The 15356-nt window shown below is 43.3% G+C and overlaps 2 protein-coding genes across 2 annotated transcripts; one reads left to right on the top strand and one right to left on the bottom strand.

Moving 5' to 3' along the window:
- The first annotated feature begins 745 nt into the window (after nt 1–745).
- On the top strand, nt 746–10748 carry lrp12 (low density lipoprotein receptor-related protein 12). Its single transcript, XM_017481768.3, has 7 exons — nt 746–1770; nt 3856–3912; nt 4023–4158; nt 5674–5876; nt 7476–8607; nt 8705–8837; nt 9016–10748. The coding sequence occupies exons 1-7, from the start codon at nt 1695–1697 to the stop codon at nt 9739–9741; spliced, it is 2463 nt and encodes an 820-aa protein (XP_017337257.2). The 5' UTR covers nt 746–1694; the 3' UTR covers nt 9742–10748.
- A 1939-nt stretch (nt 10749–12687) lies between these two features.
- gh1 (growth hormone 1) lies at nt 12688–14783 on the bottom strand. The gene is given in 5 exon segments (NM_001200245.1): nt 12688–12891; nt 13231–13362; nt 14096–14212; nt 14324–14463; nt 14774–14783. Coding segments are annotated over 5 exon segments (603 nt in total).
- Nucleotides 14784–15356: the final 573 nt, after the last annotated feature.

Here is a 15356-nt window from a genome sequence, read left to right as displayed (position 1 = left end):
ATTCCGCTTATGAGGAAAAGATTGCCTATGAGGAAAGAACGACTCGAACCCGAAGACTCGAGACGTGAACTAATCATTTCTGTTTCTGAGGAACAAACGTGACGTGACAACAGAAAGAACGACTCGGATCAGGAGGTGAGGTGAACTAACAGACTGCATAGCCTGAAGACCCAGCTAAGCAATTAATTAATCATTTCTGTTTCTCATAATTCGGCCTTGGCTGCATTAGCCTATAGTTTATTTTTTTTGCGTAAGTACTAGGTGTGTTGGGGAATTTAACATGTAACATTTTAATTATACTCTACTGAAATGAACTAAATGACTCGGAAAAAGATTCGTTCATTTTGCCGAACGAGATTCAAAGATCCGAGTCAGTAAAACGATCCGTACTTCCCGTCACTAGTCTTCATGGAGCCTGGTTTGAGCCTCATGGTAATTTCTCCAGTGAAGAGAAATTGTAATGGCGTACAAAGACACTATACATGTATGTCGAAACCCATGGGGGTGTGATGGTCAGGTGTCCACAAACTTTTGGCCGTAAAAAGTGATTGAAATACTGGCAAATTCATAATCGACTTCTCCTAAACACTTCATAAACAAATCATAAACACTCATGAGCATCGTGAGGGAACGTCTTCAGTTTTGCTAAAAAAATGGCGGCTATGTTGTTAGGCGCCATAGTTGCGACATGAATAGGAGTGAACAGGAACGCGTCCAGGGTGAAGTACCCGGATAAAAATACCCGGATAAAGTACCCGGATGTAACAACACGCACTCCGGGTTTGTTGTGTGGGCCGCGGAGCCGAGACAATGTCACCGGCCCTTTGTTTGGATCAGAAACACGGATAACGGACCATTGTTTTTCTTCCTTTTTAATTTTTGCAAGCCATAACGGATTTAATTCTTCCGATTAAGATCATTTTTCACTTTTATTTTGCTACGTCTCAGTGTTTTAACCCCGCGCTACTTTCCGCTAGCAGCTGAATCGTTGAGAGAAAGTGGAAAAGAGACGGGACTAGTTAACGCTCGCTAATTCCTTAACAGCGATTAATTACAGGATTAAACAACTAGTTTAGAACCGTGTTCGGTTTTGAAGACACATTTTCGGATTTTACACGGCTGTCTGTTTACATTTCTTTTGTTTGTTTTGTATGTAGCTCGGTTGCTAACGTACTTCCCAAGCTAGCCGCGTTAGCTATCGATAAGACAATCAAAACCACTTCCGGTTTTTTTTTTTGTTGTTCATTTCTTTCTTTAACGTTTAAACTCAATTCAGCTCTGATTCATGAACCGAGCTAATATTATTATTTCTGCCTGAAATGTCATGCTAGCCATTTTACCTTTACACCCACTGTAAACCAGAATAGCTAGTGTTTGCCTTAAGTTACACTATTTATGTATGTATGTATTTATTTATTTATTAATATTATTTATTTGTGTGCTGTAAAGCATACAGCTGTGGTAGTGTACAGCTCTGTCTAACATCACATCTCACACACACACACACACACACACACACCAGTTAAACTCAGCTGTCTGCACTGTTTATTCAGCATCATGACTTGCTTTAGTGTTATTTTACATTTCTGAACACGTGCCTCACATCAGAGCGGGTTAGAGTTCATATTAAATACAAAATAAAATAAAAGTACACACTACAGGGAGGTATAAAGTAGAGGTATAAGAGTGTTATTATGGCCTGCGCTTGGGGCATGAAGAAGATCTCATCATGGACACACTCACTCTTCATCCTCAGCATGGTCTTCCTCAGTGAGTACTGAAGGGTTAAATAATAATAAGGAAAGGTTTCAGTGTGTTTTATTCCAGGACAGATGGTCTCGTGTGTGTGTGTGTGTGTGTGTGTGTGTGTGTGTGTGTGTGTGTTTGGTGGTGTGGTAGGGGGTGCGGCAGTGAAGACCGCTGGATGGATTGAAGCTGAAGTCATAAGAACAAAGAGCCTCTATTGTTCTCTCTCTCTCACACACACGCACACACACTTATTACACTATCTCTACTTTATTTTAACATGATCAACTAGATCTGCATCTTTCTCCCTTTCATATGCACAAAAAAAAAAAAAAACGTATCCACATAATTTTTGTGACTATAAAAAATATCTAAATCTTCTAGCAGTGTATGTATTCTATAATATATACACACACACACACACATACAGTACTGTGCAAAAGTTTTAGGTACATACAACAAAAATGCTGTGGGGCAAAGATATAATTATTATAATAAAAGAATACTATGGAGTGCAGTAGTAAGCTGTAATAAATGAAACAGTCATTATTTAGTTTGACGAGCCTTTGCTTTTAAAAAAATGTTTTATCAGTCTCAGGTAGACTCGGTGCAGTTTTATAATGAAACGAGCTGTAAGTGTTACTGAGAGTCTTACAGAACCAGACACGGTTCTTCTGGAGACTTCGACCGTCGCGCTCGCGTCTTATTTCTGCAGAGAAACCCGGCAGCCTTCATTGTGTTTTTTTTTTCTCTGAAAGGTCTCTTAATACTCTGCTTTCTTTACTGACACACACTCACCTTTTTCTGCAGCATTTCATTTTGTGCCGGAAATCTAATGTTTGGGAATCTAAAATGTTTCTGTACTGACTCCATAATGTAGAAATCATCAAATATAAATCTATAACAAAGTTTGTACAAAAAAAAAAAAAAAAAGGGTGCCTAAAACTTTTGCACAGAACTGTACATCACAATAGTTTCCCCGGTACATGATAGGTCTCGTGATATTTAGGTTTGTTGTGTTAAAAAAACAACAAACTGCAAAACATTCATGTCTACCAAAATAATATAAACGGAAAAGGAAGAAAGAAAATTCTAATAAACGTCATTTTTTTCCAAAAATATTTTCCAATAATAATAATTTTTTTTTTAAAAAAAGTACATTCTGCAATTTTGAAGGTTAAATACAGGCTTTCGCTGGGTCTGGCACAAAAATATCTGCCATTTAATTCAGTGTTGTGTGTAGAAAGTCTGTAAAGATGCAGATATTGTAGAGACGTGCGGGTCTAGAGAGCGACAGAAATCAGGAGAATGGTTTAAAGTTCGATTAAGGGTGATGCAGTGATGACGTGCACCTTAGATTTTACTTAAATAAACGGTCGTGTACGTTATACGCTATCCCCGAGTGTGGACGCTGAGCTAAATGAAAGAGAGAAATTCTCCCCACAGACGGTATTAATAGATATAGATTTTGATTTTAGGGCTAGACCGCAGTGTCCTGCTCCATCCCCGTCACAGCCCGCGTGGGGATTATTGTGTTCTCCGGAAGGATCGTAAACCGGCATTACATTAGTGCGTTAAGTTGAAATGATCTCTAGATCAATAGTCAAGACTCTTAAAGAAGAATGCAGGAAAATGAAACGGGTCAACAAATATAAACGTCTGCAGTTTAGCCGTACTATGTACGGTTTTACAGGAGACGCAACAACAACAACAACAATGTGCTGAGCTGAAAAGCCCGCTCACCGAAGGGGAAAGGACGCATTTGCTTCTGTTAGTGGTTACTTTCACTTTACGTTGTTTTCAGCCATGTTCGGACAGGAGTAAACGTGCGTGAGGTCCTGGGGTTGTTTCCTATCTTAGAGGAGCTGAAACTATGTGACTTTATTTCTGTCCGGGTCGGTCGACTCCTCCATCCTCCTCTGAGTAAATTACAGGCCTGCTGTTTTTCTCCACGCGCCGAGCTCGTCTGATCAGTTTAGTCCCCGTACACGTGGCGGTGACTTTCTACACAGACGTCACGCGGCGTCGCGTCGGGCTGCACTTTATTCCAGGTGATGATGATGATGTATAATTTTCTCTGATTGAGACTGTTTTTATTTTGTTTCCCAGGTAAAGCAGTCTGCTCACAGCACGGTGATAATGTCTACGTGTCGGGGATCTCTAACGGTCAGTTCTGTAGTCTGACTAAGGACAAAACACAAACACTCAAAACCAGGAGTAATTATTTTTTGATAAATTGGGAAGTGTTAACAATCTGTCTCTGTGTGTGTGTGTAGCCTGTGGCGATGTGGTGGAGCAGATCAGGGCGTCCAGCGGTGTGATCACCAGTCCTGGGTGGCCTTTTGAGTATCCGTCTCGCATCAACTGCAGCTGGAACATCCGAGCAAATCCTGGAGAAATCATCACCATCAGGTACCGAAACACACACATTAATCGGGCATTGATACACTTGTAGTATGATATTCTGAGTTACAGACACACCAGAATACACACACTTACACATACACTCGCACAATAATGACTGTATAGGCATTAACACTCGCTTTCAAATTAGAAGTCCTCACCCTAGAGGTAGAGACACACCCAAACAGACATTAACGCACACACACACCCAAATGTCTTTCTACACATGTACACACTTGCTTTCAAAACAGAAATCCTCACCCTTAGGCGCACACACACCCACACACACAATAATGACTTTGTAGGCATTAACACATACTTTCAAAACAGAAATCCTCAACCTTAGCTGCAAACAACCACACACACTTACACATACACACACACTTATACACACTTGCACAATAAAAGACTTTGTAGGCATTAACACTTGCTTTCAAAACAGAAATCCTCACCCTTAGGCAGACACACACACACACACACTATAATGTCTTTGTAAAGGCATTTACTTTCAAAACAGAAATATTCACCTTGAGGTAGAGACACACCCAAACAGACATTAACACACACACACACACTTCTATAATACAGTATAGCAGCATCAACACCGTATCTATCATAATATGCTTCATAAGTCATTTTCTTTCACGCATATTTATCAGTAGTAGCTCTCTGTAAAATCACACGTCAGTATGAAATCATTCACAGACGTAAAGAGCTTTATGAGCGATATGAGAACCTTAATAATGACGATGATGATGATAATAATAATAATAATAATAATAACGCTGTGGTTTACATGTCACATAATAGTACCTTGTGCAGTGTTTGCGTTAGCCGTGCTTTATTTGTTCAGGTTTATAATATAATCAGCATTTATAACGCGGATTTTTGCGGTGCACAGGCTGTGGAAAAACTTTCGAGCCCACGAGCTGAAAATCATCTTTTACTGTAGTGTGTTTAGACCATGAAGTGTAAAACTGGTTGTTAATTAGTTGATTGATTTTTTTCTTTCTATAACAGCAGCTCTGACAGTATTGTGTTTGCAAATCACAGGTTTACATTTACGCACTCGTTAAAATATGTTATCGTTTCTATAGTAACGGCTCGTCCGGAGGAGTTTATGCAGCAGATGAGCCACGTAAACGGGTTAAAAACCCGAGAGAGGCTTTTGTTTAGCGTTTACAGCGGTTTCTGTTTATAGCTGCTATGAGATAAGTGAGAACAGGAACGCTAAATGGGTAAACAGTATAATGTGTTTTTTTTTATTTGATAAATAAAAATGTTTGAGTGAGTTGCTGTGGTGTAAGAGGAATAAAAACATTTCATGACGTGCTGTTATTGGAAAAGAATCAACTCTGCTTCGCCACACCACCCTGTTGTTGATTATTTTCCTATAACTGCACAACACCGAGCGCTTCATTCCTTTACTCACAGCTTCCTGTGAACAGGCTGCAGATGACCGAGTGAGATCCACTGCAGAGGAAGTCGACTTTTTAATCTTGGTCCGTTTGTTTCTTCGTCCAGTTTTCAGGACTTTGAGATCCAGAGCTCACAGCGCTGCGGTTTGGACTGGATCTCCATTGGCACCTACAAGAACCTGGACGGTTACCGAGCGTGTGGTTCGTCCATCCCCGCTCCGTACATCTCGTCTCAGGACCACGTGTGGATTAAATTTCACTCGGATGACACGCTCGCTGGCAAGGGCTTCCGGCTGTCTTACATCACAGGTAGTGCGCAAAATAAACACTGCCGTTTATAGCGCGCGGATAAACGAGGCACACGGCAGGCTGTGTTGCGTAATCGTATTACAAATCACAGATTATGGTTTAAAACCCAGTAGTTCCCAGTCTGAAAGCACATGTAATGATTCGTTCTATTATGATTGACATCCTTTGTGGTTCAGAAGTGTAGTCAGAGTTTTATTAAGTTCATATGGCATTGATTTGTGTCACTGCTTGGTGGTTTTTAAAGAGATTTTCCTTCTCTGTGGACGATCGGGCTCGTGTTGGTCTTGACTCTCGAAAGCGGTCGCGCAAATCACTGACTGTATACCTCAGGCTGTAGTTTAAAAACGAATCCACTGCCGTTGAAGCGACTAGTCAGACCCGTGTCTGTATTACAAGGACTTCGAGGTCGACTGATTGAGCCACACTGATAGTTTTTCCCCGAAGCAGCTGAGAGGGGTGTGCTGTCATTATACAGTACGAGAGCGGCCTCTAGAGGAGAAATAACAAACCGTCACTGACTAATTTTTTTGTGTTATTTGTAGGGCTGCAACTATTATTATTTTCATAATCGATTAATTGGCCTATTGTTTTTTTTAGATTACCCGATTAATTGGCGGGGGGGGCAGTCCCATTTTTTTTCTTCTATTTAAAATAAAATCCACAAACTGAATGTTACAAATATAAACTTCAGACTAAAACTGTACACAACTGTTTGTCCAATTATGGACACACCAGAATATATATTATTCATTTAGGACTGCGGTTTAATTCCGTGCTTTTTGTGCATCCATAAAAAAATAAAGCGTCTGCTAAAGTTAGCGGCGTCGCTATACATGCGTATGACGTCATGCGCCGTCGACTAGGAAGCAGCTTATTTGAGATGATATTACCTTTCTAAAATCCACACACTAGACGGTAGAGTACACAGTGCATAGTGTAAGTGTATAGGACGTCATTTGGGGCACAACATTAATGTTTACTCTCCGAAGCGTGTTTTAGGAACAGAAGTAACGTAGTGAGTAAATCTCCCCCGTGCCGCGCGCAGACCGACTAATCCATAATCAGATTCGTCCACAACGATTTTCATCATTGACTATTGTCGATATTATCGGTTAGTTGATGCAGCTCTAGGTATTTGAGGTATTTTTTGATTCGTTTTGGATGTCTCTATTTTTATATTTGTTATTTGGAGTGTTTATATATATTTATATAATTTAAAAAAGTACAGCACGTTTTCATGGTACAGTCAGTATGTTCATTTTTGTAATAAAGTTCAGCAGTATTTTACTTCGAGTGTTAGTTTTTAAACGTGATACCGAATGAAAATGTTGATTAATCGGTTATCGGCAGGTACTCGGTTATCTTTATCAGTAAAATCCACCATCGGTCGTCCTCTACCCCTAGTACAGTGTTGAGCTGTCCTCTGGCAGTGATTTCAGCCGATATTAGTGTGATGATCTACACGTTATGTGCTGTTTGTGATTAAGAACACACTGTTGTCTGATTTTAATGTATCTAAGAATTGCTTTGTCCTGTTTTTTCTTCTTCTCAGTCCAGTTTCTTACAAAGTACCTTTTCTGTTTTGTTTTTTCCCCTCAGGAAAGTCGGAGGAGGTGAGCTGCGAGCCGGATCAGTTCCACTGCGTGAACGGGAAGTGCATCCCCCAGTCGTGGAGGTGCAACACAATGGACGAGTGCGGAGACAACTCGGACGAGGAGCTGTGCGTTCATCCCAACCCTCCTTCTTCTTCATCCTCCTCCTCCTCCTTTTTCTCCTTCCAGCCGTGCTCTTTCGATCAGTTCCCCTGCGTGTCGCGCTACACCCGAGTCCTCACCTGCCTCCCTTCTTCTCTCCGCTGTGACGGCGCCATCGATTGCCAGGATCTGAGTGACGAAATCGACTGCGACGCCCCGGCGTGCTCCGAGCTCCGCCTTCAAAACTTTTACGGAACTTTTAACTCTCCGAATTATCCGGATTTCTATCCTCCGGGCAGCGATTGCTCGTGGCTAATCGATACAGGCGATCGCCGCCGCGTCGTCCTGCGCTTCCTGGATTTCAAATTGGATGGAACCGGTTACTATGGAGATTTCGTAAAAGTGTACGACGGCTTGGAGGCGGAGCCTAGACGCCTCCTTCGCGTCCTGACCGCCCTCGACTCGCGCACTTCTGTCATAACTGTCGTTTCGTCATCAGGGCAGCTCCGCGTGCACTTCTATGCCGATAAGATCAACACGGCACGAGGATTTAACGCTACATATCAGGTTGAAGGGTTTTGTTTGCCCTGGGAGATGCCATGTGGAGGCAACTGGGGGTGTTACACCGAACAGCAGCGCTGCGACGGATACTGGCACTGCGCTAACGGCAAGGACGAGCTGAACTGCAGCGGATGCGGCGAAGACGAGTTCCCGTGTTCGAGAAATGGTGCGTGCTACCCGCGATCTGACCGCTGCAACTACCAGAACCGCTGCCCCAACGGCTCCGACGAGAAGAACTGCGCGTTCTGCCAGCCCGGGAACTTCCACTGCAGGAACGGGCGCTGTGTGTTCGAGAGCTGGGTGTGTGACGCGCAGGACGACTGCGGCGACTCCAGCGACGAGGACGCGTGCCCCGTCGCCGTGCCAACGCGGGTCATCGCCGCCGCGGTTATCGGCAGCCTGGTGTGCGGCCTGCTGCTCGTCATCGCACTCGGCTGCACCTGCAAACTCTACTCTCTCAGGAGCTTCGAGCGCAGGTCAATAAAGCTGCAGCGTGTTCAACCGTCTATTTCTGATCATTTAGATTGTACTTCTTCCCCTGGCTCATCCGTTATTTCTTCTCTTCTGTTTCAGGTCGTTTGAGACGCAGTTGTCCAGAGTTGAGGCGGAGTTACTGAGGAGAGAAGCTCCGCCCTCATACGGACAGCTTATTGCTCAAGGTTTAATCCCCCCTGTGGAGGATTTCCCTGTCTGTTCTGGCAACCAGGTGAGACATCTGTTTGTGTTTTCGCTCTTGAGACGTTCTAAAAATAATCCCTCTTAAAAATTTTACATTTTTTAAAAATTAAATGTGTTAAATGTTTTTATTTTTTTAGCTTTTTTAGCCTGAATATTTTCCAAAACTCCATTATTAGTTCTTTACAATTATTTTCCGTCTCCCTCAGGCTTCCGTGTTGGAGAATCTCCGGCTGGCCGTCCGCTCTCAGCTCGGCTTCACCTCCATCCGCCTCCCGTCCTCCGGTCGGCACGGCAACGTCTGGCGCCGGCTCTTCAACTTCACGCGATCTCGCCACTCCGCCTCCTTGGCGCTGGTGTCCTCTGGCGCAGGGGTGGAGTCAGAATCAGGAATCGGTGCCAACGGCGTCGGAAGCTCCGGCCCCATTTCGGAGCGACCGGACTCTGATGATTTGGAGAGTGAGCAGCAGGGGGCGGTGGGCGGCGCATCGGCTTCTCTTCTGCCTCACAAGACCCCTCCCGCCACCACCGTCGTGTCTGTTTCCGGGAGCACCGCCCCGCACGCTGTAGCCGAGAGCGACGAGATAGTGGCCCCGCCTCCCAACGGGCGTGGCTCGTTTGTGGCACGCGGCCTGCGCTGGGTCCGGATGTCCCTCGGTTCTCGGTTCGTGCAGCAGAACCGGAGCCCTCTGAGGCAGACGCAGAACGGAACAGCGAACGAAGAAGACGACGATGAAGACGTCGAGCTCCTCGTTCCTTTAACCGAAAACTCGGACGCGCCCTCCGCCGCTCCCTCGCTCCGAGGCAGGCCAGAGATTCGGGACGGGCCCTGCGAACACTGCGGGATGGTTCACACGGCTCAGGTTCCCGACGCGTGCTTAGAGGCCACGGCTAGAACAGAAACCAGCGACGACGATTCTCTTTTGCTTTGTTAATCCTCAGTACCACCCGCTTTGCCTTCGCTTCTTCGCTCTCCCTAGCAAGGGAAAGTCTGAATGTTTTTTGGACACCTGCCCTTACCCGTGACCTTTCCAAGAGCTTCAGAGCAGTTCTGGTGACGCAGTCTCTCCCCTCCACTGTGCCGTTTCCTGTCTCTGGTTTAGCTTCAGCAGTTCAAGTGGTCGTGCGGTGGTTAAAGATAACTGGATGATTTTTCGATTTCAAATCCCAAGACTGACAGAGGGCCTCCGTTGAGCCCATGAGCGAGACCCTTAACCCCTTAACTGTTCAGCTGTAAGCTTGGATTGAATCACTTGTATGACGCTTTGCGTCTGCCAAATAAGTTATTATTATTATTATTATTATTAATAATATTCTAATTTTTTAACCCTTTCCTGGGAAGAAAAGGGTTTGGGATACATACTCCGCATAATGGGAGAGAAAAGCGTGAGAGGTTCTTAAACGCCGTACGCGCGAGGTATTAAACGTGCACTGGTAATAGGGGAAACTAGATGGTTCACACGTTTCAAGAGATTTTATCGAGTATTGAATCCTCTGATGTCAGTGGAAAGGCTGCTTAATTATCCAGACGGTACGTCACACGTGAGCTGCAGGGGCTCTGAATTCAGATTTAAAGGCGTAGTACGATTTTGCAGTTAGAGCAGATTATTTATAACGCGGTGTGAATTAAGGAGTGACTATTTTTAAGGATGTTACGTTCTATAACAGCCACCAATGTTGTGTTGTATTTATTGTTTCTTTTACTGCTTAATGTTTTGGTACTGAAAACTTGTGCGAGTGTGTGTGTGAGAGAGAGAGAGAGTGTGTATTTATTACTGGTTTTAATTTCAGTAGTGGTTACTTGAGAAGCATGTTACATTGTCTTTGGCTTTGTCATTGGCATTTTTTTTTTTTTTTTTTGTGATTGTGTACGAAAGTAAATGTATATAAATATGCGTAACTGGTTACTGCACTAAAGAATAAAGTATTCCATCCCATGTCAGTTTACGCAGCATCATTAAACACAAAACATCGGGTGTCTCCTTGTGTGTGTGTGTCCTGTTGTGTTGAAGACGTTTATACGGACATGATACTAGGAAGTAGATGTTTAAGCACAAACACTTGATTGGGACAAAACTGGAGCTGATGGAGGCTTACTTTATTATCCGTCCGTCCGTTTTCCATACCGCTCATCCTACACGGGGTCTCATGGAGGCTGGAGCTTAACCCAGGGAACTCGGGGCACAAGGAGGGAGACACCCTGGATGGGCTCCTAACCCATTGCGGGGCACAATCCAATCGTACACTAATTCACACACTACAGACAACTTGTAAACACTGATCAGCCTACAGCACGTGTCTTAGTAGTGGGGGAGGAAACCAGAGTATCCGGAGGAAACATGCAGGCTCCGAACCCCGGAGGCGCCACTAAACCACCACTTTATTATCCCAGTATTTTAAACAAGGAGAATTGTTGATCCGTGTAGCCATACACCATGGAATAATTTTCAAAAACCTGCTCTTAGTGAGATTTCTTGCATCTATGTGCCAGCAGGTTAATTATTTATTTATTAAAGAACGTTGCGCGTTACCTGTTTATAGTTACATTTACGGCATTTGTCAGTCGCCCTTATACAGAGCGACTACCATTTATCTCATTTATACATGTGAACAGTTGAAGGTTAAGGGCCTTGCTCAAGGGCCCCACAGTGGTAGCTTGGCAGTGCTGGGGCTTGAACTCCTGACCTTCTGATCAGTAACCCAGAGTAACCTTTAACCACTGATCCACCACTGTTCAGTATAGTTACACCTAATGTTGAGGAACGCCCACACCCAATAAGTTTCTGTTCTCATTGATGTTACTGCACTGTCGATCCCTCATCAGCCTAGATTTTTCCCCTTTTCTTCTCTTGAAATTAATAAGACACACAAAAAAAAAAAAACGCTCGTCATGATACCAAGAAACCGCAATGCGCAAACTCTGAAGTCTGTCGTGAAGCTTTTCCCAGGTTGAAAACGCGGACACTGGAGACTCCTTCCATGGATGTTAAATAAACGTCTTACAGAACCATCACCGTATCATCAGCTGTGTGAAATTGTGTTAAATAACAAACAGCGTGTCTTTTAATGAATGAATGACTGAATATAAACCTATGGTTTGTAGCTGCGCTACTCTCGGAGATTCTGACCAATCAGATTTGGCCATTCGTCAGCGCTTGTGGTATAAAATTGAAATAAATCTCACCCGTAACCACAACGCCGTTTTAAGGCCGCAAGGTCGTCCGTGGCGTGATTTATTAATCATTTACTGCAGGTTTGTTATTGTGCATGAAAATGACAAGAACTCTCATGTGCATGGAAAAGTGCAGCCATCCAAAAAATAATAATAATAATAATAATAATAATAAATTACAGATATTCAGACCTTAATGCAGAGAAAAGCTTTATTGGAAATCCACAAAAAACAATGACAGAGATTTACACACAGGACGTCAAATCTGGATAATAGATGAAAGAGTATTGACTTTGATGTGAAAATATACACTTTGAATATTTCACATTCACTGGCCAGGAGCGTACGTTAACACGATTGTTTAATCAGATCATCCAACTTAAAATAAATAGAAATGGTTATTTTTGAAATTTATCATTCGATATAAAGCCGAATTTGCATAGCACCATTGTGAAACTGGTCCCATTTTACGACCTTTAAGTTGCCGAGACACAGAAATCTGCTAAACGCGTGAATGGAGGAGTTCTCCTCTGTGTGAAGGATAAAATACAGAAAGTCAGAGGTGAAATCCAGAAAAAGAGGCTGATACATTTAGCCACGCCTGGACTCTGCTAAAAACCACAAGAAGATTATTTATTTATTTAAACACAATACCTGTCTCAGATCACAGGCTGTGGCTAAACTGTGCTCTCTCTCTCTCTCTCGCCCCCTACAGGGTGCAGTTGGAATCCAGAGATCTCCTGCACTTGGCCACGCTCAGATAGGTCTCCACCTTGTGCATGTCCTTCTTGAAGCAGGACAGCAGACGGAAGCTCTTCCTCAGGTTTCCCTCGCTCAAGGTCTGGTAGAAATCCTCGAAGGGCGGAGCCAGAGAGTCGTTCTCATCCAGGCCGGTTTGTCCATCCACACATCCCTATTGAGCGTACAGAGTGACTCAGACAGGTGCTCAAACTTTGCCCGTTTTTAGAGGCAGATGTTACTGTTCTGCCATGTCAATAAATAAACGCTAATGCTATCATGTTACACATACCAAACTAACTAACCCAGTACACTCAACCTATTGTGATGAAACACCCTAAAACGCAACAGAACATGCTGTTAGAGGAAAATAACCAACCGACAAGTCACTCAAACAAATCACACCCGATGTAAATAGAACAAAATCCGTGTTAGTAAAACGTCGTAATCATTGTACTCTATTGCACTCTACGAGCACTAAATCCAGTTACTGATCTACTGCTCTCCTGCTCACCTCGATAAGTACGCCGATGCCCATTTTCAGGTCAGCCAGCTTCTCTGAGATATGGTTAGGGTTGCCGAGGTTCCTGCTGGGGAACTCCCAGGACTCGATCAGACGGTAGGAGGTGTGCAGCAGTTTCAGCACCTTGTAAAAAAAAACAAAAAAACATACTCGTTTAAAAACCCATGGAGATGCAAAGCAGAATTCTGTCTCACTGCCGTGCATGTTCGCTTATAAACAGATCTTTAACCTGAGACTAGAGCGTTATTTACAAGCCAAAACAAGGAGATATTACCTCCTTATAAACATTACCACACTTCATTATATACGGAGCTAAAATTAAAGAAGCGCTTTGTGATATTTACAGAAAAGAAAACATCGACAAGCCTCCCCCCAACCCCACCCCCACGTACCTCTTCCGCTTAAAATTAGTTTGCCTCTGAACAATACTCCAAGCTTGAGCAGCTTGGTTTGGGCTGGGGGTGGAGCTTGTTTCTAGGCCGGAAAAATGTCAACCGAAGCCTTAAACAAAGATACCTTGCATTGCATGGCTACTCTACGACAATTCAGAACTCTTAATGGTTCTTGGTTGTCCTTTTGGGGAATGCTTAAGGGTTGGAGAAAGGGGTCACTGGATAGTTGAAGTAGAACCATTCAAAAGGTTCCAAAGAACCTGTGAAGAACCTTTAAAGAACCATTTCTTCTGTATCATAAGATTGTTATGAGTATCAAAGCACTTTTGACTATTCCATACTGCACCTTTAAATCGTTTGTGTCCTAGCTAATGAACTACATCAAGATCTGTACATTAATATAATATTATATTGAATGCAATATCATGAAATCGCTTGTTTCCTGAAGCATCTCGGCGACTTACAGAGCTTTTCTGGGCCTCGTCCTTGCCTGCCGGAGCCTCGATGGAGTCCGAGTTGCAGAAAGACAGCGGGAAAATCTTGCTCAGCTGTTTGCGTTCTTCAGGCAACAGAGCTTCCTCCTTTGCATTTACAACACAACGAACAGATTAGCGAGTGGATAAAGCGGACGTAAATAAACTAGCACAGTGCCTAACTGTAAACCGGGCTTAATTCAAATGAAGTCAGCTTACAAAGTCGTCCATCATCTTGGCAGCCAGTTGATGGAGGTGTTGCACACGGATGACCGCGTTGTTGAAGAGCCGCTGGCTCTCGAATGTCGCGCCTTGACTAAAGAGCAAACTCGCCACCACGACCGAGAGCAGCACTAACACTGTAAAAGGAGAAAAGCAGTAGATTAGCGTACGTTACACGACGACTTCTCAGGGGAAGTAGTTTATAATGAGTATTAAAGGAATAAAGCACAAAATAACAGTTTGCGGTCCTAATCCACCGCTAGACCTGCTTTATGAGCGTAAAATGTGGCATATAGAGTGAAAACTGATCGCACTTAATCATGGTAAAAGTCACTGTGAAGACAATTCGAGCCTAGCGCACTCTTTATCGTAAAAAAACCCCACAATACCTGTAGTTCAGTGACACGTTAAGATCCTTCGTAATGTAACACCAGGTCAAATCCTTACCTCTAGCCATTTTGCCAAATCTCTCTGAAGAAGCTTTGTCAGATCTCGCTGGAGTCTCGAGTCTCAGTGAATGACTTTGTCCCTCGTTGTGCTGGCCCGATTTTTATACACGAGCTAAAACTGTTTAATGCATCGACACGAGAAACCTCACACCTTCCACAATAACATCCAGGCAGATTTCTATGATTATTTACTTTTACTGAATAGTTATTTAATAGGTATACGTTAATACGCTTCCAGGTGTTTTTGAGTGTGACTTATTTTCCCCTCATGACTTCAGGAGGATATGGAGCCGTCACTGGTACGACAGTGTTTGTGTTTAGACACACCATTAGACGACCGGACCACTCGGGAAACCTAATGTTTCATAGAAGCCCCCTTTCTTGTAATCTGGTAACTAGATAAACTCTAATAATAAAGTGTTCGCATTATTTTGTAGAGTAATACACTACTGTTTGGACGACCTGTTTATCATTAAGCAGCTTTCATTCAGGAATCAGAAAACATTGTATAGAAATGTTTAAATGCTGTGATTTATTATTAAGTGATTATATAATGTTATTCCTTGTTATAAAACTCACTA

This window comes from Ictalurus punctatus, chromosome 12 (genome assembly GCF_001660625.3).
Source record: "Ictalurus punctatus breed USDA103 chromosome 12, Coco_2.0, whole genome shotgun sequence".
Classification (NCBI taxonomy): domain Eukaryota; kingdom Metazoa; phylum Chordata; class Actinopteri; order Siluriformes; family Ictaluridae; genus Ictalurus; species Ictalurus punctatus.
Note: the sequence above shows the minus strand (reverse complement) of the source record. Positions and strands in the feature narration are given on the sequence as shown.